Genomic DNA, 21,869 nt, shown 5'->3' with positions numbered 1-21,869 from the left:
TAGATTTGGCCAGGGCTTTCAGGTGAGCAGATGTATCCCTAACATGAAAAGATGGCACAGCCGAGGCTTGGCACAGCCAGGTGGATACTTGGGTTGCCAGAAAAAGGAAGCTTCTGACTGTTGTGACCAATGGCCTTGATGGACAGAACATGAAGATGTCTGGGGGCTCCAAAAATTCCTTTTCCCTTTGCCAAAATGAATGCCTGGACACTGAAGGGCTGGTGCCTGCCCTGGTTACCAAGGGAAGGACAGGAGATGCTTGGCCTGTGGACCATGGACAGCTGGGATGTGGTAGTTCAGAGCTGGGACAAGGGGACACCCCCATCAATGGTGAAAATCAGATCCTGAGAGTAGTGGCTTGGCTTTCTTTGCTCCACAGGGTCTCAGGGATTTTTTTGGGATCCCCAAAATTGTGCAGCATTTTGGGCTTGGTGAGTGTCTGTGGGGGGACACTGAAACACCCTTTGGGCCTGGCATGGCCATGGGCTGGTGGGAGCAGGCAGTGCCCACCTGGAGCGTGCCACACTCCCTCCACTGCTCTTGGTCCAGCTTCCCGGAAAGCTGCTCCAGCAGCCTCCAGAGCAGGAGATTGTCATCTCTTGGAGCAGCTGTTTGGTGCATCAGCCAGGAGGGCAGCAGAGGATGGGAACAGCTGAGGAGGGGTCAGGAGCAACATCAGGGCATGAGATCATCTGGTTTGGGTGATGGAGCAGTTGTAACGCATTCCCTTCCTGCAGGGAGCCAGCTGAACTCTGGGACACGCAGGCAGAGCTTCAGCCTGGTCCTTTCCACCCTGCCTCTGAGATGGAGGGTTTAGCACAGCTCTCCTGTCCCCCCCGGAGGCTCTGGCCACACGTTGGATGGGCAGGCACCCTTTAGAACATGCCCAAATTTCCCCCTGCACATGGGCAGCACAGCGGGGCTCATCTCATGCTGAGATCCTTTCTCCTTCATGTTGGAAGCGTTGGCTGGTTTGCCCTCATTGCCTTGAGGCATTCAGATTTGCTCAGTGGCCTTTAAATAAAAAATAATAAAAATAAATAAATAAATCAAAGCCCATGAAGTGACGAGAACATCAGCGGTGGGTGCATCCCTCTTTCCAGCAAACCCAGGGATTTGGGAGAAAATAGGTCACGTGCTCTTCATCCTGTGCCACGTGGTGGATCTCCCAGGGCCAATGAGGTTGGGAGTCCTTCTGCGCTGAACGGCGGAATAAGAAAAAAAAAAAATCACTGGGATTTTTTTTCCCCCCCCTGTAGCATTTTTCATCCTTTCCAAACGTGAAAAGACTGGCCATCTGTCTGGATCCCCCTCCCGCCAAAGCAGCACGAAAGCGGCTCTTTGGGAAAGGTAAGGAGATTTAAAAGATTGTCCTGGGAGAAGACCACCTGCCGCGGGCAACTTTTCACACCAGTGTAAGTCCGGGAAGAATCCTGGAATGAGGCAGGTCTCAGGCTTTCGGTGTGGGTTGGAAGAGCTTTGGATGCTTAAGAGCAGTTTTAAGGGAATCTCTCATGGAGGAAATTTAAGTCTGTGGCAGCATGAGGCGGGATTATGGGAGACATCGGGACGCGAGCAGCGGGGTTCCCTTAAGTTAGCGGCTGCTCCCCAAGTCTCTCCTGGGAGAAATTCCCAAAATACTGTTGGGAAATTATTTTGCCGAATATTTTTTTGGTTTTGTTTTTTGCAAAAAAACCCCCAGAATTTGCAAAAAATTTTGCAAAAAGAATATTTTTTGCAAGTTAAATTTGACAAATCTTGCGGCAGATTTTTTTTGCAAAATCGTTCTCAAAGCGTGTGCCTTTTTTTTAGGTAATTCCATTTTACGTATGCCCGGCAGCCAGTCCCAAAGATTGTCTCTCTGGGTAGGGAAGCATCCATCTCTTCCTTAACCAGAACATCCAGCTGTTCCTAAATTCCATGATTTGCAGCTCAGGCTTTGGACAGTGTCATTTGTGTGCGCGCTTGGGTAGGAATGGCACAAATGGAATTGCCTTCAAGAAACGGACACTAAAATAACAGGGATGTTAATCGTGTCTTAGAGTGACAACATAATGAAACCCGCAACCCTGATTCATCTGATTTTTACCTTCCGTTGTTTGGTTTCGTTTGGTTTATAGTATTGGTATAGTTCCAGTATATTTCCGAATTTTTTAATATTTTTATTTTGAATTCCACTCTAGTTCCAGTATTTTTTAAAAAATATTTCTAATTCCATTCCATGTCCATTAATTTTTAATGCTATAAATATTATTTAATTGCATCCTATTTCTATTAATTTTATTTTCCTTTTGTTGGGGAAATTTTATTTCAAGAGACGATTCCCTTTTATTGTGATGCTTGCTTTTTATTCTGTTTGCCCTCAGATACCCATTTTCCTCAGGGTGTCGAAATTCTTCCTGATACCATGATGTTTCTGTTGCATTTTCCTTGGTTTCATCATCACTTTCTAAGTAGAAAGGTGAAATATTAGTGGCAAATGTTGTAGAGGACTTAAAAGTTGTTGAAATGAACCCGAAATTATCACCTCCATACTCTAAAGGAAAAATATTCTCAGGTGTTTTTCTCGTAATCTGAGTTTTCTAGAGTAGTGTAATTTGAATGTGAACCATCTCAAAAAATCTGATTTTAGTAATTGGAAATCACGTCCGGCTTAAAAATAAACCAGGAACAGTGGCTCAAGGACATTGTGTTTAAGTTTCCATAAAATGATTGACCTTTGTTTTGACAGATGCAAGGGCAGATGCTGGGCTGCATTTTGATACAGAAACCCAATGATGAATTAAAGAAAAAACAACAAACCAGACATTCTTTCCTAATAGCTGGGGTTTTGGTCTTAATACGGAATTCCAGAATAGCTCGGTAATATTTCCAAAGCTCTTAATCTCAGACTTCCCCCTTTCTTTTTAGGATTCATTTATATAAATATTTTCAGTGTTCTCAGACACAAAAGCAAATTTTTCTTCTTGGGAAATAACTGCAGGAAATGTTCTTTTAGTCATGCTGAATTAAAAGGACGTTTATTCCTCCAAAGAAAAATGGTCATTTTGAGTTGGGAACGAAAGGCTGCCGATCAAGGCAGAGGGGAAAATCTCTTCTTAAGTGCCTCCGACATTATTTGAATGCCTTCAGAATGGCATTGAAGAAGCAGCAGGAATATAGCGTGGGATGAGGGAAGAGGAGTGCTGTCGGGATTGCTGGTGGGTGGATGGAGCAAACCCCTCTGTGGTGGCCAGCTCCCTTTTGGGGTGGACCAGGCAGGACAGGGACCTGCTTATCCCCCAGCTTGAGGGATACTCCCCTGGCTATGCTGCTTGGAGGGGTCTCAAGATTGCTTTTCCAAGGGGATCAATCGTTTTTTCCAGGCCCCCTCTTGGAAAATGGGTGTTTGCTGAGGAGTAGGCGGAGAGGGCACCTTGCCTGCAGCTTGGCTCTTGGTGGCGGGTGTGGGGCACACGCCTGGCACAATGGGATGACCTCAATCCCAGTGGCAACGGAGCACTGAGAGCCCTGGCTCCTGGCTCTGTGTGCCTTTGGAGAGCAGAGGATGGTCCCCAAGCAGGGTGGCATCTCTGCCCTCAAGCCCCCCAGTGCTGCAGCACGAGGGCGAGTGACAGCCCCCATGATGTGAGCCTGCTGGTTCTCTGCAGCTGCTTTATGGGCAGCTGAGCTGAAAAGGAAATTTGAAGGCTTCCCCACTTCATGAGGGCTGTCTCCATCCACTGAGCTTTTTCCCAGCTTCCCGCTGAACACATCCATCCCGGTGCTGTGATCACACACACACACACACACACACACACACAGAGACACACAGATCTGGTATAATTGATTTTTTTAATCTGGGGGTTGCTCAGTGAGCTGGCAGCAGGCAGTGGGTGCACCCTGCTGCCACCAAAGCCTCTCCACTCCATGGATGCAGGTTTGGAGCTGGATACTACCCACGGCAGAGGCAGGTTGTGGTTTCAGTGATATCGGTGGCATATCCCCCATGGATTTTAACAGAGACCCACAGGGATGCATCACTGTGGTGGCTGTGCCCTCGCTGCCAGGGCCAGGTTTGGGGAGAAGGGCAGTCATGGCCCTGTCTCTGGCAGCCCCAGTTCCCAGTGGAGCCGGTTCATCCATTCCCCGGCCGGGGTTTGGCTCAGCATTGAGACCTGAGGTTACAGAGGACCTACCACAGGGAGAAGGGGAGAGGAGAGGCGGCTCTCCTTGATTGTAATCGGGGCTGAGGTTTAGCTGAAGTGAAAACAGATCAGGAGTGACAGTTTTGGAGCCTGCTGTCAGGGTCTGAGCTCAGTGCGCTGGCGATCCACCCCCGGATGCCGAGGGCCCTGTCCTCCTCCCCGCCAGCTGGAGCGGGGAGAGCCGGCACCGCGGGATGGGGACAAGGGCAGCCTGGCACGGCCACCACCGGCACTGTCACACACCGTGCAGCCGGTTCCTTCGGCTGGGGACAGCGTCAGGCGGGACACAGCCCTGTGTGGCCAGCTGTGTGGGGTCCCCCTATCCCATACCTCTGGCCCCACACCAGTGGGGGCTTGGCAAAGGAGGGATGGGGTCAGTCTGCATCCTGACCAATGCCCTCGGGGTATTGGGTCACTTCTCCAGGGCAGGCAAAGGCAAGAATCTCCCTTCCCGTGTCTCTGATCAGTCTCCCATTCCCAAAGAGCATCTATGGCCAGGGTGGAAATCACGGGTGTGGGATTGTGGACAAGGGGCACCGCATCCGATCAGGATTGATGGGACCAGGGTGGTTGTGACTCCCCCCGACACCTTTGCTTGATCCCCGTGTCTTTTCTGTTCTGCACCTCATCTCATCCCTTACATCCCTAGCATGGAAGCTGGGGGCAGTGGGAAGACCTGTTCCCCCATGTCTGGATCAGGAAGGGCCATGATCTGGCCCAGGTGCTTTGAGAAGTTGGCTGGCATTCATGAGAATAGCCCCAGCCTCTCATATTTCTGTCCAGCAGTGCCTGGACAGGCCCCTCCAGGGCAGCTCGTGTGCTCCAAACCTCGTCCCTGTTTCCAGGGATTAGAGAAATGGAGATGGGACCAGATGAAGCAGTAGATTGCTTTGCACTCAGGATGAAGGGATTTGTGGGCTGCCCCCTGATCACTGCATTGAAAATGGAGGGAAGTAGATTGAAAATGGAGGAAATTATTGGGATGATGCTGCCTGTGGGATTAAAGGCAGTGCAGCTGGCAGGCTCTGGAAGAGGAGGGGAATGAGGGGGGTTGTGGGATGGCTGCTGCTGAGCACTGTGGAGGGATGCTCCTGGTTGCATCCTCATTTGTTTTGGTGGATGCCCTGGAAGGTGGGTGCTTTCTGCTTTCCCAGGTCCATGGAGGGATTCTTCTCTCAGCTGTCCCCCCAGCTGCAAGGATGTTGGGAATGTGCCTGGAGCTTTTTGCAGTGATGTGCCTCTCATTTCCAGAATGCTAGAGAACAGTGCTAGAAACAAGCTGCTTGTCTCTGGAGGTCCACACAGCTCCCAGTGGCCTCTCCTTCTTTGCAAGCATCCAGCATGAGTGTCCTTTTTGGGGAGTCCTTTGGATTCCCCTGAAAAATGGCATCTCAAATCTGGCACTTAGGGGGCTGATCTTTGACTATCTCATCCCTTGAGGCGTGTTTCCAACTACGCTGGCTCCTTTGGGGCAAGATATGGATCCTTTGGAGCTGATGCACAACCCTGGCTGAGCATCCCCGGGGTATCTCTTGCTGCAAGGTTGCACCTCCTGGCTTCCATTCCTCGGCCTTTGGCTGGCAAGGAAAAAACCTTGAATTGGCCGCATTTGGCTCAGTGCCAAGGTGGTAAGCGTGGCTGTTGAACAGAGGTGAGCTTTATTTGCCAATACGTGAATATTTGGAAGATTTAAAGAAGGATAACTGGCAGCTTGGCATTGCTGTGCAGAAGCTCTTTCCCTGGATCTTCTTCAGTGCAGCTTAAGCCCCTCACTCAAGGCCTTCCCATGCCTCTGTCCCCGTGTGCTGCAGAGCCTTTGGTTCCTCCAGCCCTTCCCTGTGGGGCCATGTTTGCTGGCCCCAGGGGTCTGGGGTTGCTCTCTGCTGCCTGGATCTGCTTTGAAGAGCCACTTCACCATTCCCGGTTTCCTTCTGCTGGTCCTGCAAGTCGGCTTGTCACTCCCAGCCACTTTCAAGTGGATGGGGAGCAGTTCTTCTGTTCCTATGCACTTAATTGCATGCAATTAAGTTCAGTACTTTGCCTTGCAAAATTCCATCTTATTTTCTTCACATTGCCAAGCTCATTTTGGCTTCTTGCTCTGCTTGCCAAGAGCTTCTCCCACCTGGGTTGGCACCTGGCATTTTAATAGGAGTGTCCCTGATCAATGTCTGGGGTGGTTTTAGGGCGTTTCCCAGCCATTTTCCAGTGGTTTCACCTACCCCAGCTCCCTGCACACGTCGCAGTCACCCCACTCTCTGGCAGGCTCGGTGTGGCCGCCCTCTGCAGCGCTGCCTGTGGTGATTCCCAGTCCCACTGGCACAGTCAGGGATGCGGACGCGGAGTGCGGCACTGAAACAGCTCCTTGCCTGGTCTCTGCAGTGCAAGGTGGTGACGTTGGAGGTTTGGGATTCTGTCCCCTGGCTCGGCTTCTGCAGTAGAACCGCCTCGCTCTGCAGTGCCGAGCCCCGCGGCAGGCTCCAGGCTGGGGGGGCAATGCAGTGCTGCTGGCTCTGCCTCCCTCAGCCCACTGGGGCACCTGACATCAGCCAAGACCCAGCCAATGCTTGCTCCTCCCTGGACCATCAGCAGCTCCAATGGATGCTCTTGGCCTCTCCAAAATAATGGCTTGGGCGTGGAGGAACAGCCGGTATTTCAAGAAAAAAACTGTAGTGGATTCTTTTTATCTATCCTTTAATCTGCTGGCAGACCAAAGGAAAAAGAATTGATGTTCCTTATCCCAAGAAATGTTATTTTCTTGGCATTCAGGGTCTTGCTAAAGGCTCGAAGACATCTGACAGTGCTTCTGGTCACTGAGTAGTGTTGGACCCAGCTGCAAAGAGCATTGGCTTTCATCACCTCATCGGGGGAAGTTTCTGATGCACTTACGCAGTGTGACATTCACTGAAAACACTGTTTTCATTGGCAAGTTGTTCCAGAAGTAATTAACAGGGTGGTTTGGAAGTGGCTGAATTGTAGCATGATGTTCCCATCCCCTTCCTGCTCACCCCAACCTTCCAAAATCAGCTTTAATTAAAGAAATTAAATGAGGACACATTATTCCTCTAATGACTCTTAATAATTCTAATAACCTTGTTGAGGTGGTGGTTAAAGAGGTTCAGGCCACTGGTTTTGCTCAGGGTCCCACAATCAAAAGCCCTGAAACCAGCCCAAGCAAGGTTTTCTGGCTTTCCTAAGGACATCTAATATCCTGCTGCTATTGCATTTCCCTAACTCGTCTGTGTCTGCCCTCTGCTTGCAACACTGCAGCAGCTCATGTGAGTGAACGCGAATTCTGCATGCTGTAGATCTCTGCAGATACGTCTCTCGGGTACCTGAATTAACACCAACCTAAAGGTTTTGTCTCCCACAAATGTATCAGGTCGCAGAGATAGATGCTCTCATCCTGCTGTCCTGTTGCAGGGGGCAAAATGATATTCCAGACCATCATCCTAGGGAGGTTGGCAGAGAAAAGTTGCGGTTTCATCTGCTGATCTGCACACAAGATTGCAATAATGGCACTGCCAGCACAGCAAAGCAAGTCGTTCTCCCTGGACTGAGCTTGCTTTGGTGGAGACTAATGCCTGAGTCCATAAGTGGAGCTCACCAGATAAAGGAGAAAACCAGGAAATCAGCTGGGAATTTCCTGGAGGAGAGGGCAGGTGTTTGGCTGGGACGTGGCTGAGCCCGCTGCAGTGTGACTGCAGTGTGCTGGAGTTCTGCGTCATCATATCAGCGCAGATGTTCACAACAAGAGGAAATGGCTTCAGGATGCGCCACAGGAGGTGTAGATTGGATATTAGGAAAAAAATTTCTTCATGGAAAGGGTGGTCAGGCACTGGCAGAGGCTGTCTGGAGCAGTGGTGGAGTCCCCATCCCTGAAACTGTTAATGAGGCACGTAGATGTGGCACTTGGGGACAGGGTTCAGTGGTTGACTTTGACAGTGCTGGGGAAACAGTTGGACTTGGTGATCACAGAGGTCTTTTCCAACCTAAATGATTCTGTGAGGCTGTGATCTCAGCTGGAGGGGAGCAGGAAAATGGGAACAGGTGACTGAGAAAGAAGCCTCCAGAGATGCCCGCTGTGAGGGCCAGAGCAGGACATTTGTCTCCTGTGCTGCTTGGAATGATCACAGCCAGGGGAGAGGCAGGAACATCCTGCTGCCTGATGAATTAGGAGGGCACAGGGCATTTTTTTTTTTTTTTTTTAAGAGATGCCTAAAATATTTCCACTGAAGTTGGAGAGTAGAGAGGAGGAAAGGTCAGCCAAAATTACTACAGCTGTGGAAAATGGCAGCAGCTGGAATTGCAGCTTTGTTCCCAACTGGCATTTGGTGTCACTCATGTAGACTACTGCCCTCCCACAGCTTCACCTCCCAACAGCCGAAGCTCGCTGGTGGCTGATGCATTTCCATGTGGTCTAACAGAGTGCTTGGCTTTGGGTTTCTGCCTGTTTTTTCCTCCTTCCACCCCCATCTTGACCTGGGCAGACTGTGCTGTCATCATAATCCCGAGCTGGCTGCATTGCCGAGCTTCCCAGCCAGTAAAACACTATAAACACTATGCTGGAAATCGCCGGATTAGGTCTTAATGGCAGGATCAAGTCAGCAGGAGATGAGTGGGGAGAAAGCTCCTGCTTACACAGGTGGATAGGCAGTCCTCCTTGAGAAAAGGGGCTAGAAAGCCTAAAATGTCAGAAAAGCATCCTCTTTCCTAGCCACCAGCTTTTCTGTGCTTTTAACACGTCCATCATTTTTTAAGGGTCAGAAAACCCTGCTCTGAGTTTTGTGAAGGTGATATGGAGAGGTCAGAGAAAAGGAAACGTTTAAGCGTTTCCTCCCTCACAAGGGAAAATGCTGTCATGGGTGGTGGACCTTCTGTCCCAGATGTTAATTCCCAACACTAAATTCTGCCGCCCCTGTTGAATATCCTGGCTGTGGGATGTTGCAGTGTGCTGTAGGATGCCAAGGGTTTGTGGCTGCCTTTAACACCCGTGCTGGTGGTGCTCCTGGAACACCAGAGAGCCTGGGAAGTGTGGTGGATGTTTTCCAGGGTGGCATTACCACTGAGCAACTGAGATCTTCCAGGGTGAGGTTTTGGGGATGGTCCTTCAGGAGGGTGCCACAGCAGGGACTGCCCAGATCAGGGCCCTGCCCACCCTGCCCTTTACCTGCACAGGTCATCAAGGGCTCTTGGTCAGCAGGGCTCTGAAGGTGATGGATTTTATCAGCCTGCACTGACCAGGAGAAGCTGTGGCTGCCCCTGGAAGTGTCCAAGGCCAGGTTGGACAGGGCTTGGAGCAACCTGGAGGGGTGGAAGGTGCCTCTGCCCATGGCAGGGGGTGAAACAAGATGAGCATTAAGGTCCCTTCCAACCCAAATCATTCTGTGGTTCTGTGACACGCCTGCAAGAAAGTGGGATTTTCTGGAGATGGAAGGGGGGGTGATGGAGACTTTATCCTTTGCATTTGCTTGGTGGTGCCTGTGAACCCAAACCTTTCAGGGAGGGGGTGAATTATGGCACTGGGGCATCTTTGCGTGGAATTGTCCTCTGTTTTTGGACAGCTTGAACAAAACATTGCTGTACCCCCCACCAAAATAACTCCAGGGAGCAAAGGCTTGCTCACATGGGGCTCATGAACCCAGCGAGCCCTCAGAATGCATGGCAGGAGGAGGAGGAGGGCAAGGGCTGGCTTCAGCAAGCACAGAGGCAGCAACGTTGCCCAGCCCCTGCAGGGATTTGGGGTCTGCTCAAGCTCAGCTGAGCCCCCTGGCATCAGGGTTAGCATCCCTGATAGGATATCAGAGGCATGATTCACTGGATCCCAGCATCTGCTTTTCCAGCTCCTGTCTGGAAGCTAGTCTGGAGACCAGCATCCAGCCCAGAGCTCCATTTTTCTCCTCCTGTTCCGCTTCATGCACCTTCTCCTGTATAGGAGATGATCGTGTTATTAAACTGATTCAATACACAGTGTTCAGATTTCCACTAATTGAAAGGGAATTACTTGAATTTTAGGGATGTGTTGGTATTTGTGAGGTATCAGAAAGCATAAACACAAGAGCACCAGCTAAGGCAATTGCTCCAACCTCTAAAAAACAGGAAAAGAGAAAACTTGGAGTGCATATGTTTGCATGTGAGGAAGAGGAGTCTTCCTGTTGTTCTGGGCTTTTGTTTTCCTTTCTATTCCTTGATTACTGATTCCTGAGTTGCTTTTTCAAACATGGGGGATTACTGATAGGTATGGGGAATTTCCCAGAATTTAAGATGTTTGAACCGAAGAAGAACCAAATTGCTCTGAGAACTGATGATGACTCCTCCAGGCACTCTTGCAAAGGCAGCTGCAATCAACAGAACTGTTTGTTGTGGAATGGGATCATCCTTTGGAAGGGCATTGGGCAGCTTTGGGGCAGATCTCCCCTTGCCGTGGTGCAAAAACTTTTGGCTGCTCCCCATGCATGGAAGGAGGATGCTCCAGTCCTCCACTTGTGGTTGCCCAGGTGTGATGCTTGGCAGAGCCTGGCTCTGTGCAGCTTCCCTTTTGGGGCCAAGCTTGACCACTTCTGTCTCCTAATTCCATGTCTTTGACCTCTGTGGGGCTGCACCTGCTTCGCACTGGGCTGGAGCTGGGCTCTGTATCCACTCTGTCCATTGGGCTGGATGTAATGGTGTCCTCAGGGCTCGAGTGGGTGGACAAAGGAGCCTTTTCAAAGCTGTGGTGAACAAGGCACAACGTGATGGTGAAGAAGAAGGGGCCGAGATGTTTCTCTCTCCAGGCAGGGAATGCTCTGAAATGCTCAAAGTGGCATTTTGGGGGAAATTTTTTCCCAGCCCTTTGTCCATGAATAATGAGGGCTGTTGGGGGAGGCCTGTGCCCACAGTAATGTGTGCTTTGTCTCTATTGTTGCCATGCCTTCCACTGAGCTCATGAGCCCCCTATAAAACACTTACCTTTCACTAGTATGATTAAGAAAAGGCCAATGTAGCTTTCCTGCTCACTGGAGCATGAAGCGTGTTTAATTTAATAATGCTGATAAATCTTAAAGCCAGGAGCATTTGGCTAACACATGACCCACTTTTTCAATCAATTGGAAGCATTTACATAACAGCCTGATGCAGGGCTCCTCCTGTGAGGGATGTGGAGCTGGGGATGGCAAACGCCCTCCCTGCCACAGATCCAGGAGGAACGGGTTTAGACTGAAAGAGGGGAGGATTAGGTGAGATTTTAGGAAGAAATTCTTACCTGTGAGGGTGGGCAGGCCCTGGCACAGGGTCCCCAGAGAAGCTGTGGCTGCCCCTGGATCCCTGGCAATGTCCAAGGCCAGGTTGGACACTGGGGCTTGGAGCCACCTGGGACAGTGGAAGGTGTCCCTGCCCATGGCAGGGGGCTAAAATGGTATATCTTAAGTTCCCTTCCAACCCAAACCATTCCATGATTCTGTGATGCCTCCAGTGCAGGAGTCTGTCTCATGGCACATTGTGAGCACTGGAAATGCAGACCTCCACCTATCAGCTTACTGACTCTTTCCCACACACAGGTCAGCATGGTGTTGACCAACACAGCCAGTTACTCTTTTCTTTCATTGTTCACCTTACAGTGGGCTCAGTCTTGAAAATTCCTTATCTTACCTTGTTCTGTTACAGTCTCCCAACCCATTCCCATTGCTTTAGTCACCAGTGTTATCACCTTTTTCCTTGGAAGTATTCTCCTTTGCCCCACCATTAAAAGCACCTTTTGGCTTTACACAGAACCAGAGAATAGCAGCATGGTTTGGATTGGAAGGGACCCTAAAGTTCATCTTATTTCACCGCCTGCCATGGGCAGAGACACCTTCCACTATCCCAAGTTGCTCCAAGTCCAGTCCAGCCTGGCCTTGGACACTGTCAGGCATGGGGAGTCCACAGTCTCTCTGGGCAACCTGTGCCAGTGAACCTGTTTTGGTGTTCAGCACATTTCGTTTCTCATCCTCCTTGTGACGATTTCATCCTTTTTTTTTTTCATTTGTAACATGCAGCAGCCTCAAGCCCTGTGTTTGCACCTAGGTCATAAGCAGCCTCATTCCCAGTGAGCCAGTGTCCTTTAGCTTTATGGAATTCTATCTCCCTGCAAACCACGTGGGTTTATCCATTTTGGGTTTCATAATAACCTCTGGGAAGCGGTTTTGCATCAAACCCATCTCCCAGCTATGGTCTGAGCATTGCTGCTGTTTATTCATCCCGACTTGCATTAAAGCACTACTTGAGTACTTGTTTATCTCCTGCTTTTTTTGCTCGCTTAAGTCCCCATCTGAGCAAAGGGACAGATGCTTGTGAGCAGGATGAAAAATCTCCCATCTGATACATACTGAGGGATTAAATAAGATGGGGGAGAATTGCTCTGTATCTCTCAGCATTGCACGTAGAAAGGATGCTGGCACCTCCCTCTAGGATAGGACTGATCTCCCCATGCAGTAGGCTGCAGGGACATTTCATATGCTGTGTTCTCATGCAGAGATGCTCCTAAAGAGGCATCAGGAAGGAAAACTGAAGGGTTTGTTGCCATGATGGGGTTTTTATTTCTTTACCCCATGCCTTCAAAACATCACTGGCCCCTTGAGAGGCAGGGATAGAAAGAGAGAGAATGGAAAAGGCGAACAGCATGGTTTTGTTAGATATGTGTGACATGAATGGCTGGAGGTGGCATGGTCCACAGGCTGCCCAGCTGGGGAGCCCTCAGATCAGGATGTGTGGCAACCAGGATGCCAGTTCTGTCCTTCCCATTCAGTGCTCCTGGGGTCAGATAGACAATTCTTGGTCACTGAAAAAGTGCCACCTGCCACTGAAAAAGTGGTTCTCTTTATGCTGGTGAACTTTGGTTTGCTAGATAGGTGCTGTGGTCTTTTAAAGCCCCACTGCAGCCACTGGCCCTTGGCCAGGCTGTTCATCTGATGCCCTGGTCCAGAGTTGTTTTTTGGCTGCCCTGTGGGGTCTGTTCCACCCCGAGGAACCTGTTCTCAGAGTAGACCTTCTCCCCGTGTCCCCAGGTGATCCAGCCAAGGTGCTGCCTGTGCCAGGGCTGCTCTCCCAGCTGACGTACGTCTCCCGTCCCCTGATAGGAAATGGAGTCCAAGGTCTCTGAAGGTGGCCTCAACGTCACCCTCACCATCCGGCTGCTGATGCACGGCAAGGTAAGGGGCTCTCACAGCTGGGTGGTCCTCACAGCTGCCTCTCCAACCTGCCCAGCCCCACACACACAGCTCTGTCCAGCTGTCCCAGCCCCGGGAATAGCTGTCCTGCCAGTGGAGAGGGTGGCATGGTGCTCCTGCTTCCTCTCATTCCTGCCCCTCAACCCTGTCCCTCTGCTGGGGACAGCCTCCACCAGGTCTTCACTTCATTATGAGATTGGGCTGGATTCTCATCACGTTTTCTAATGTCACTTCCTCTGGTTTTGACTCTTTCTCTGTGTAGGAAGTTGGAAGCATCATTGGGAAGGTAAGGATGCCTTTTAATGTACCTTTGTTGCTGTTCCTGCACCTGTGGTATGGTAGATGCTGTAGTCACCTCTTCCCTGTGATGTCCTGAAAAGTGTGGGGTGCCTGAGCTAGTTGCTGCAATTGTGAGCCAGAAATTAGGAGAGACCCACAGAGGGGTCAAAGACCGTTCCCGTAAAAACCCTGTAAACCACCAGACTGTTCCCAGCTGCTTCACTGGCTGATGGCTGGGAATTTACGGTCATGTTGCTCTGGTGTTTTCATCAAATAACTTCATTAAGAGATACTAAAAATGTCACACAATTGTGGAAAAAAGCTTCCTGAGTTGCTCTGGTGTTTCCACAGTGGTTTGGAAAGTCCTGGCTATACAGGAATTAGGAGGTTTTTTGGGTGGTTTTAAAAGAAAGGTTTATGGTGGCGAAGATTTGCAGCATGAACATGTTGTCCCTGTAGGCTTGTGCCCTCTTTTTCCATCAGCATGTCCAACTCTGGGAAGACTCACAGTTGTGAATTTGTATATATATATTTGATGATTTACATCCTCATCTTTTCAGCTGACAATCACATGGGGATGCAGAGCCAGGAAGCACATGTTTTTGGCTACACATTGCCTTGTATTAGGGAGATGCATTTTGGCTAGGATTGTTTTAAAGGTGGAAGTCTTGAATTTTTAGTAATGGCTCGGCTTTCTCTCTTGTTTCAGAAAGGAGAGACTGTGAAGAAGATGCGTGAGGAGGTGAGCAACCTGCTCTGTGGACAGTTTGTAGGAGAAAGGGAGTACAGAGTGGCCAGAGCTGCACATTGCTCTGTGTGATATGTGTAGTAATTCCCAGGGTCAGGACAAGCAAGGCAGCTGTCCCCAGAGCTCTTTGGACCAGTTTTCTCCCTTCACATTCAAACTTCTATTACATTTTCCAGAATCAAGTATTTAATGAAACGTTGAAATTAAGTCACTTGTAAGATGCTTTGTCCAGGGCCTTTGTGCCTGCAGCTCTCAGGGAGTTGTCAGGGCAGTGAGCAAAAATCTTCACAGGCAGTAACCCCATGAGCTGGTCTTGCCTCAGTCCCGTGGGTTTCCTTTGCAGTAAAACATTGGAAAGCATTTCTTAGGGCCGGGATCTGAAATCACTGCAGAGGAAGGGTGGGAGTTTGGAAGGTTAGATGGAATGCTGTGAGGCCGGCACAAGTATCAGGCTGAAGAGAGGACCCGATCTGATTGCTTGGCTGTAGCTATTCCAGGACTCCTCTTCTCTTTCCAGAGCGGGGCAAGGATCAACATCTCGGAGGGGAACTGCCCTGAGCGGATTGTGACCATCACTGGCCCCACCGATGCCATCTTCAAGGCTTTTGCCATGATTGCCTACAAATTTGAGGAGGTGAGAAATGTGAGCCAGCCCATGCCTGGGGACAGCACTGGTTGGTTGGATTTGCCTAACTGGGATGTGGCCTCAGCACAGAACCTTTCACACATCTCAAACTAGGGTGGGTCTGGAGCACAAGTCTGATCGGGAGTGGCTGAGGGAGCGTGAGGACTTAGCCTGGAGAAAAGGAGGCTCAGAGGGGGCCTTCTCCCTCTCTACAACTGCTTGGAAGGAGAGTGTAGCCATTTAAGGGTTGGTTTCTTCTCCCAGGTAACAAGGGACAGGGCCAGAGGAAGTGACCTGAGGTTCAGGTTGGATATTAGGGAAAATTTCCTCACCGGAAGGTTAGTCAGGCCTTGGAACAGGCTGCCCAGGGTAGTGGTGGTCACCATCCCTGGAAGTGTTCAAGAGGGAACACTTTAGTCACCTGACCACAACATGTGTGTATGTGGCACCTGAGTGTGGCCCTGGTCAGGTACCAAGGGTTGTGCTGTGCTTTTCCTTCCCAAGGACATAACCAACTCCATGAGCAACAGCACCGCCACCAGCAAACCTCCAGTGACACTGCGGCTGGTGGTGCCAGCAAGTCAGTGCGGCTCTCTCATCGGCAAGGGGGGCTCCAAGATCAAGGAAATCCGAGAGGTAAGGCAGTTTCCATTTCATTATTGCACCTCAGCGCAGCTCCCTGGAGCTGATCCGTGGCCAAGGGGGTGCTGTCTTGGAAAAGAGGATCCCTGTGCTGCATCGTGCATCACATTGCTTCCTGGGGTGGTCTGGCTGATGTGGGAGCAGCATCCCACAGGATGCCATGGGCTGGGCCCTCAGGAGGCGTGTGCTGTCGGAGCTGGAGCTGGCTCTGGGTGAAAGCGTTCAGCTGTGGGATTTCTCCTTCCTCTCTCTTTCTGTCTCCAGTCCACAGGTGCTCAGGTCCAAGTGGCGGGGGACATGCTGCCCAACTCCACGGAGCGGGCAGTGACAATCTCGGGAACACCCGATGCAATTATCCAGTGTGTCAAACAGATCTGTGTGGTCATGCTGGAGGTACAGTCTGTAACAAAGGGGGTAAAGTACATACAGAAAAAAATCCCAGCTGGCCCCACCAGAGCACTGGGAGCTGTGGAGCATATGTCTCTTGTCCCCTTCTCCAAGTGTTGTCGGACCACTCTCATTTCCTGGTACTTCCACTGGAAACACACCCTGTGTCTTTTCCCCACCATTCTCCATAGTTTCTAGAGTCCCACACTGGAAGCCTGTCTGGTTGGGTGCCCCAAAGGAGGTGGTTTGTGTCAGAGCAGAGGGTGGCTTCAGGGCAGAGAGGGGTGCCAGCAATCTGGGACAGCCTGACCTGGTGTCCCAGCAGCACCCGGGCTGCCATGGGAAGGAGCTGGGGGCTGCAGCCACTGCTCCAAGCACCTGGTCTCTGCCCCACAAGGACCACAACCAGAATGAGGGGGAGGCCAGAGGATCCCCTGCGCTGGGGGAGCTGCAACTGAAAGCACAAGGCTGTGTTCCAGTGTGGCACAGTGGGAATGGTAGTGAGGAAGGCCGGTGGAGAGCAGAGATGTAGGGCACGTGGATATATGTCCAAGGTGCAATTTTCTGGGGTAAGTGCTGACAAGCAGAGCTGGAAGATCTCTGCCATGGAGAGATGCTACTGTATGCTGTGTGCGACTGATGCTCCAGCTGCTGGAGATGACCTCAGCCACACACCCCACATCCACACCTGCCACCTCAGGTGGGAGAAGCTCCAGGAGGAAAGCCCCTGGGACACAGGACGGTGACACAGTCCACTCCTGGTGCATCCCAGAGACAGACAATGCAGGGCCCAATGTAAGGCCCCTCTGCCTAGCTGCACAGCCCTTTCACAGCAGGAAGGAGCGCATTTCCCACTGGAAAAGCTTCCGATGGGGATGGCAAGGCTTGGCGAAGGTGAAGCAAAGCCAAATGGAACCAACTTCAGCTTGGCAGCGGCACATCTCAAGAGGGATAGCCAGGAGCAACATTACCCAGCCCTCCTGGCTGTGATACTCAGGCAACTGCACTGCTTCCAGAGGGGTTTTAGGCACCCAGTGACTCCAGGTCACAGACTGCAGCAGAGATAAGCCTGAGGTGATGCTTGCCAGGTGTGTTAAAAAGTCTTTCTCACAAAACAAGATGTGCTGCTCCTCTGTACAGCTCAGCCATGGAAAAGAGAAAAACCCACAGGTCTTGCAGTCTGACATCTGGAAAGTGCCCTGACTTTAATGGCTCACAGAGATGTTCCATATCACTTCTCAGTCTTAAACAGATAATCCTGGCTTGTCCCCTCCAAGATTTGTAATGCAATGAAAGAACAAGTAGGTTTGGGATGCTGAAGATATGCTTTGATCAGCTTTCCCACAGACAGGTGCTTAGCAGGAGGATTTAGATAATGCCTCTTGCCTAGATGTAAGTAGTCATCCAAAGAATGTACAGGGGAAAAGAGAACTTTCCGTGAGATAGTGTAATTTCTATTGCCTGTCCTTATATAGCAGTCACTGAGTTGTTTAATTTTGGGTAGAAGCAGGAGGAGAGCTGAAATCTCTCCCGATCCCTAGGAACCTCCATGTTTCCTGTGGCCTGTAAGTTGTTCAGGAGAAAACCAGGAGGGAGAACGTGGGTGAGCAGCTCCTGTGCATCACACCAGTGGCTCAGTCACTGCAGCTCTGCTCACACCTACCCAGGGACCAGCCACAGAGCAGCAAGACCGCGGAATCATTCCATCACGTAATGGTGTGGGTCGGAAGAGACCTTCAAGGCCACCTAATTCCAGCCCCTTGTCATGTGCAGGGACACCTCTCAGCTGACCACAGGTGCCTCACAGCGGCCACGTCCCAGCTTGGATGGTGATGGACCACACCAAGGCCTGAAGGTGATCCTGTTCCAGCAGTGAAGAAGACGAGGGCAGCCAGAGAGCTTGAGCATGGTGCCAGGTCACTCGTATGGGCTGTACCTCCCCTCTTGCTGATTGAGGCTCTCCTCAGGGCGTTCTGAGGAGAGTTCCTGGAGCTTAGAGCAGGTGATGTGCTTTGCGCAGAGCAGAGTGAAGCTGAGGGAGGCAGCGGAGGTCCAGGAGGCTGCTTGGGGGCCTGTGCCTTGGCAGGAGATGTCCCGTGCCCCAGGTTGTCCTCGTTGCCCATGAAACCCCCGTGTCCCCTGTGTGCTCCTGTCCAGAAACGCAGAGTTGCCTGGTGCGGGTGTTGCTGTGGCGGCCCCGGGGGCCGTGCTCCATTAGGTGCTTTCTAACGCTCTTTTTGCCGCCGTTTCAGGAAAGCTGTTCTAATGTTCTCTCTCCCTCTCCTTATCCCTTTTCCTAGTCCCCACCAAAAGGTGCCACCATTCCCTACCGCCCAAAGCCCGCCTCCACCCCTGTCATTTTTGCAGGTGGTCAGGTAAGAGCCGACCCGCTTGCAGCCTCCACTGCCAACCTCAGCCTTTTACTGCAGCACCAGCCGCTGCCCGTTAGTGCACTCAGGTTTCTTGCCTTCTGACTTGCATGTTGTCATCCCATCTGTTGTGTGCCACGGCAACTGGACTGAAAGCTCTTGGCTTAGCTCCTGTGATGGATGCTTGACAATGAGGAGAAGGGAAGGGCCAGCCTGGGTGTCATCTCTGTGTCAAGGTGTCGCACGAAGGAGAGGCTGGAATTTGCTTCACTAGAACCAAGTTCAGTATTTGTCAGTGATTGAGAAGGAGACGATTAGAAAAGCGTTGTTGAACAAGAGGCTGTCCCTCCCCTCTGGCACCTCCAGCCCAATTAAAAATACCTTTGTGTAGCTGTAATTGATCCAAGGTAGGACGGGTTTGTTGCAGCTGCTCTTCTGCTCAGAGCAGCCCCCATGGAAGAGCTGTGGCCCTCTCCCTGGTGCTCGGCTGGTTTGGGGTGCTGCTTCCCCCTGTGGCAGAGCGTGCACAGTGTCACCCCCAGTGACACTGTGGCCTTGCAGACACCATGTGCTATTTCCAGTAGCAACCCTTGGAGAGGTTTTCCTTTGTGGGTTAACCATCATACGGGTGAGCTGAAGGTTATTCTGAAGGCAGAAATCAGCAGAAACAAGAGCAGCTGAGCATGTGGCTGTTTCTAAAGAGGGAACCTGCACCTTTGCTTTCTCCTCCTCATCTCCTCGCCTCACTTGGTGACCAAAGGCCTGCCTGTAGATGCCACCATGCTGTGGTGCATCCTATCCCACAGGGGATGTACCTTCCCAAGAGCTCCAGCAGCCAGGTAGGGCCAGCACCACAAAACCACAGCTTTAACCACCCAGAGCAGCTCCACATGAGTTATTTAATTTCTCTCCAACCTTAATAGAAGGACAAACTAAGACCAGGAGCAAAGCCCAGAGCACAGGCTATTTCAGGCTGAATTAGTCATTGCCAGGATCAGGACTGTGTCACTCCATCTGAGCAGCTGTCCTGGAAAAGAGCTTTGAGTCCAACTGCCTGGTGAACTGATCTTTTCAAAAGGGAGAGTGAGATGGAGGTGGAAATTCTCCTGCTGTGAGTGGTTGGTGTCTTGGACAGAAGTAACATCACAGGAAGAGGCAACTGTCTCTGAAGTGAGAGCTCTTCCCAAGGCTGGGAGCCCTTTGGCTCTGCCCGAGGGGTGGCACGGGGCGGGTGGGCATAGGACAGCTGGTGACAGTGGTGACAGGTCTTTGGGGTGGGATGAGCCTCAGCAGGCTGAGGGATGTAGTGACCAATGGCAGCTGTCAAAGGGACCAGCCCTCCATGGGCAATGTCAGAGTTGAGCTGCATCTGTCCAAGACACCTTCCTACCTTTAATTACCTATTTGGCTCAAATTTTCTAATCAAAAACCAATGGCTAAATGAAACCACCAGGACAGGCAACTCTTCAGCCTCTGTTGCGCCCCCAGTGTGCTGGGATGCTGGTGGGCACCGGGAAAGCCACATGCCCTTTTCCTTCTCCATGACTGGGGCTTTTCTTCACACAGAGCACTTTGTTCTTTGCAAACTGTGTGGCAAATTTGCAGGAGGTTCCAACGTTTTTTCCTTTCATTTTTCTCGGCAATCTTTACTCTCTCTTTTCAAAGTGTTCTCCATCTCTTTTGCCATTTCTTTCAGAGTCATCTGAATAATGTGTCAACCAGTGAGATACATTTTGCTAGCTGGTTAAGTCCTAAATATTGGGCTCTCTAGTGTCTGGCTCTTCACCCACGCTGGTGTTTATTTTGGGGTTATTTATAAACAAAAAGAAGAAGTGTTGCTACAAAGGATGGGGAAAAATGCACGAACCCATTTGCCTGGCAGATACTTGCATGGACTCATCAATTACAGCTGGTGAAAGGCATCGCAGTGCAGGCAGCCCTCAGCTCGATGCCTTTCCAGTGCCCCAGCAGAGCACTAGCGCGCACTGGGTGGATGTAAAGAATCCACTGGGACTCGTGCACCTGGAAATACAGAGAGGCTCACGGAGCTGGCTTGCTTTTTGAGGTCACGCTTGGGCAGTGATGTCACTGCGCACCTGCTGCACAGGTAGTTCTGGTTATCAGAGAATCACAGGAGGGTCCGGGTTGGAAGGGATACTAAAGATCATCCACTTCCAACCCTCCTGCCCCTGATACTTATTTTTGTACAGCAAAGACCAGCTGCAGCCTGATCTTCCTACTCCATGCAATGCTGGCACCTATAAAAGAGCTGTTTCTTCCCTTTCGAAAGAGCCAAACTGAGCCAAAGCCCTTGAAGTCAGGTAGCTCAGCATGCTCTAGGTTGGCTGGGAGGTGGTACATCTCCCTCCTGCCCCAAGGGTTTGGTGCCCCAGGGAATTGAATGTGGCACAGGGTTTCCCAGCAGAGGGATGGAGTTCTCTCCCCATGTCCTGCCAGCCTTGGTAACATCTTTGTTTTTCCTTTACAGGCCTATACAATTCAGGGACAATACGCTATTCCACACCCAGATGTGAGTTTTACTCTAATTTTTCTTATACCCTTTTCTGTCACCTGCATGCTACCGTTAATTCACATAATATTAATATTAGCCAATAATATTAATAGTGTATTTTCAAAGTAATTGGCTGTGTGTAGTATCTGTAAAACCTCGAGTAGCCTTTTAACCTGTTAACACTAAACTTTATTACTTCTGAGGACTTGGCCTGATGCTAAATTGTTTGCATTATACAGTGCTATCCCTTCATTCTGAGATAAATCATGCTGTATGCATTTTGTGCCTCAAAGTGGTCAAAACAAGAAAAAAAAAATAATATTTTCCCTTCTGTTTTCCCCCTTGTCTTTAAAATGTTGGTAAGCCAAGGGCATATTTAGCTGCTGAGTGCTTTGGTGGGGTGGGAAGAAGCCAGAGCTCCGGAGCTTTTGTGCTTGAAGCCTGGGCAGGGATGTGCCTTTCTGAGGGGGTGCTCCTTTGGGTGATGTGGAAATTGGACAAACACCCCCCAGCGTATCTCCTAGAGGGATGGGGAAGGTGTGTGCTTCTCAATCTCACCTTGTTGAGGGCTCCCAGACCGACGTGGTCATCCTGGGTTTGGTGGCTGTCTCACTGCTGTGGGTGGCTGTCACCCATGGCAGGGCAGTGTGGAGACAGCCCCCACTTCTCCTCAGGCTCCTTGGTGCAGAGACAGGAACTGCTCTGAGCTGCTCTGGCTAAGGTTTGCTAATGCTGGGCTCCCCTGGGCTCCCATGCCTGTGGGGGGTCAGGGAGTACTTTTGTGGAGGCACATGTAGGGATCAACATCTAGAAATTACCTGAAATTACAAAGGAAAATAGAAAATCAGTCTGTTTGAAGGATTTCTTGGAGGAAAGTAGTGAAGCTCAGCTTGTGAGGTGGCCACGGCTCTTGGAAAAAGCAGGGACTTGCTAAATGTGTT

The 21,869-nt window shown here is 50.7% G+C and overlaps 1 protein-coding gene across 20 annotated transcripts in view; it reads left to right on the top strand.

Annotated features, from left to right (window-relative positions):
- The window catches only part of PCBP3 (poly(rC) binding protein 3), a 51,768-nt gene that overhangs the window by 11,132 nt on the left and 18,767 nt on the right, over positions 1-21,869 (top strand). For 9 of the 20 annotated variants that reach the window (XM_066322331.1, XM_066322327.1, XM_066322330.1 and 6 more), the window contains 8 exons: positions 13,205-13,348; positions 13,629-13,652; positions 14,355-14,387; positions 14,911-15,027; positions 15,523-15,654; positions 15,925-16,053; positions 18,348-18,491; positions 20,905-20,946. In XM_066322331.1, coding sequence (XP_066178428.1) covers positions 13,280-13,348; positions 13,629-13,652; positions 14,355-14,387; positions 14,911-15,027; positions 15,523-15,654; positions 15,925-16,053; positions 18,348-18,491; positions 20,905-20,946 — 690 coding nt within the window. In that variant the 5' untranslated portion in view covers positions 13,205-13,279. Of the gene's footprint in view, positions 1-1,264; positions 1,351-13,204; positions 13,349-13,628; positions 13,653-14,354; positions 14,388-14,910; positions 15,028-15,522; positions 15,655-15,924; positions 16,054-18,347; positions 18,492-20,904; positions 20,947-21,869 lie in introns of those variants that run through there. The other 11 variants (XM_066322333.1, XM_066322332.1, XM_066322339.1 and 8 more) reach the window with 4 other exon arrangements.

The sequence above is a fragment of the Sylvia atricapilla genome, chromosome 7 (genome assembly GCF_009819655.1).
Source record: "Sylvia atricapilla isolate bSylAtr1 chromosome 7, bSylAtr1.pri, whole genome shotgun sequence".
NCBI classification, from domain to species: Eukaryota; Metazoa; Chordata; class Aves; order Passeriformes; family Sylviidae; genus Sylvia; species Sylvia atricapilla.
The sequence above is the reverse complement of the archived record's forward strand: the minus strand, read 5'-3'. Positions and strand labels throughout refer to the sequence as shown.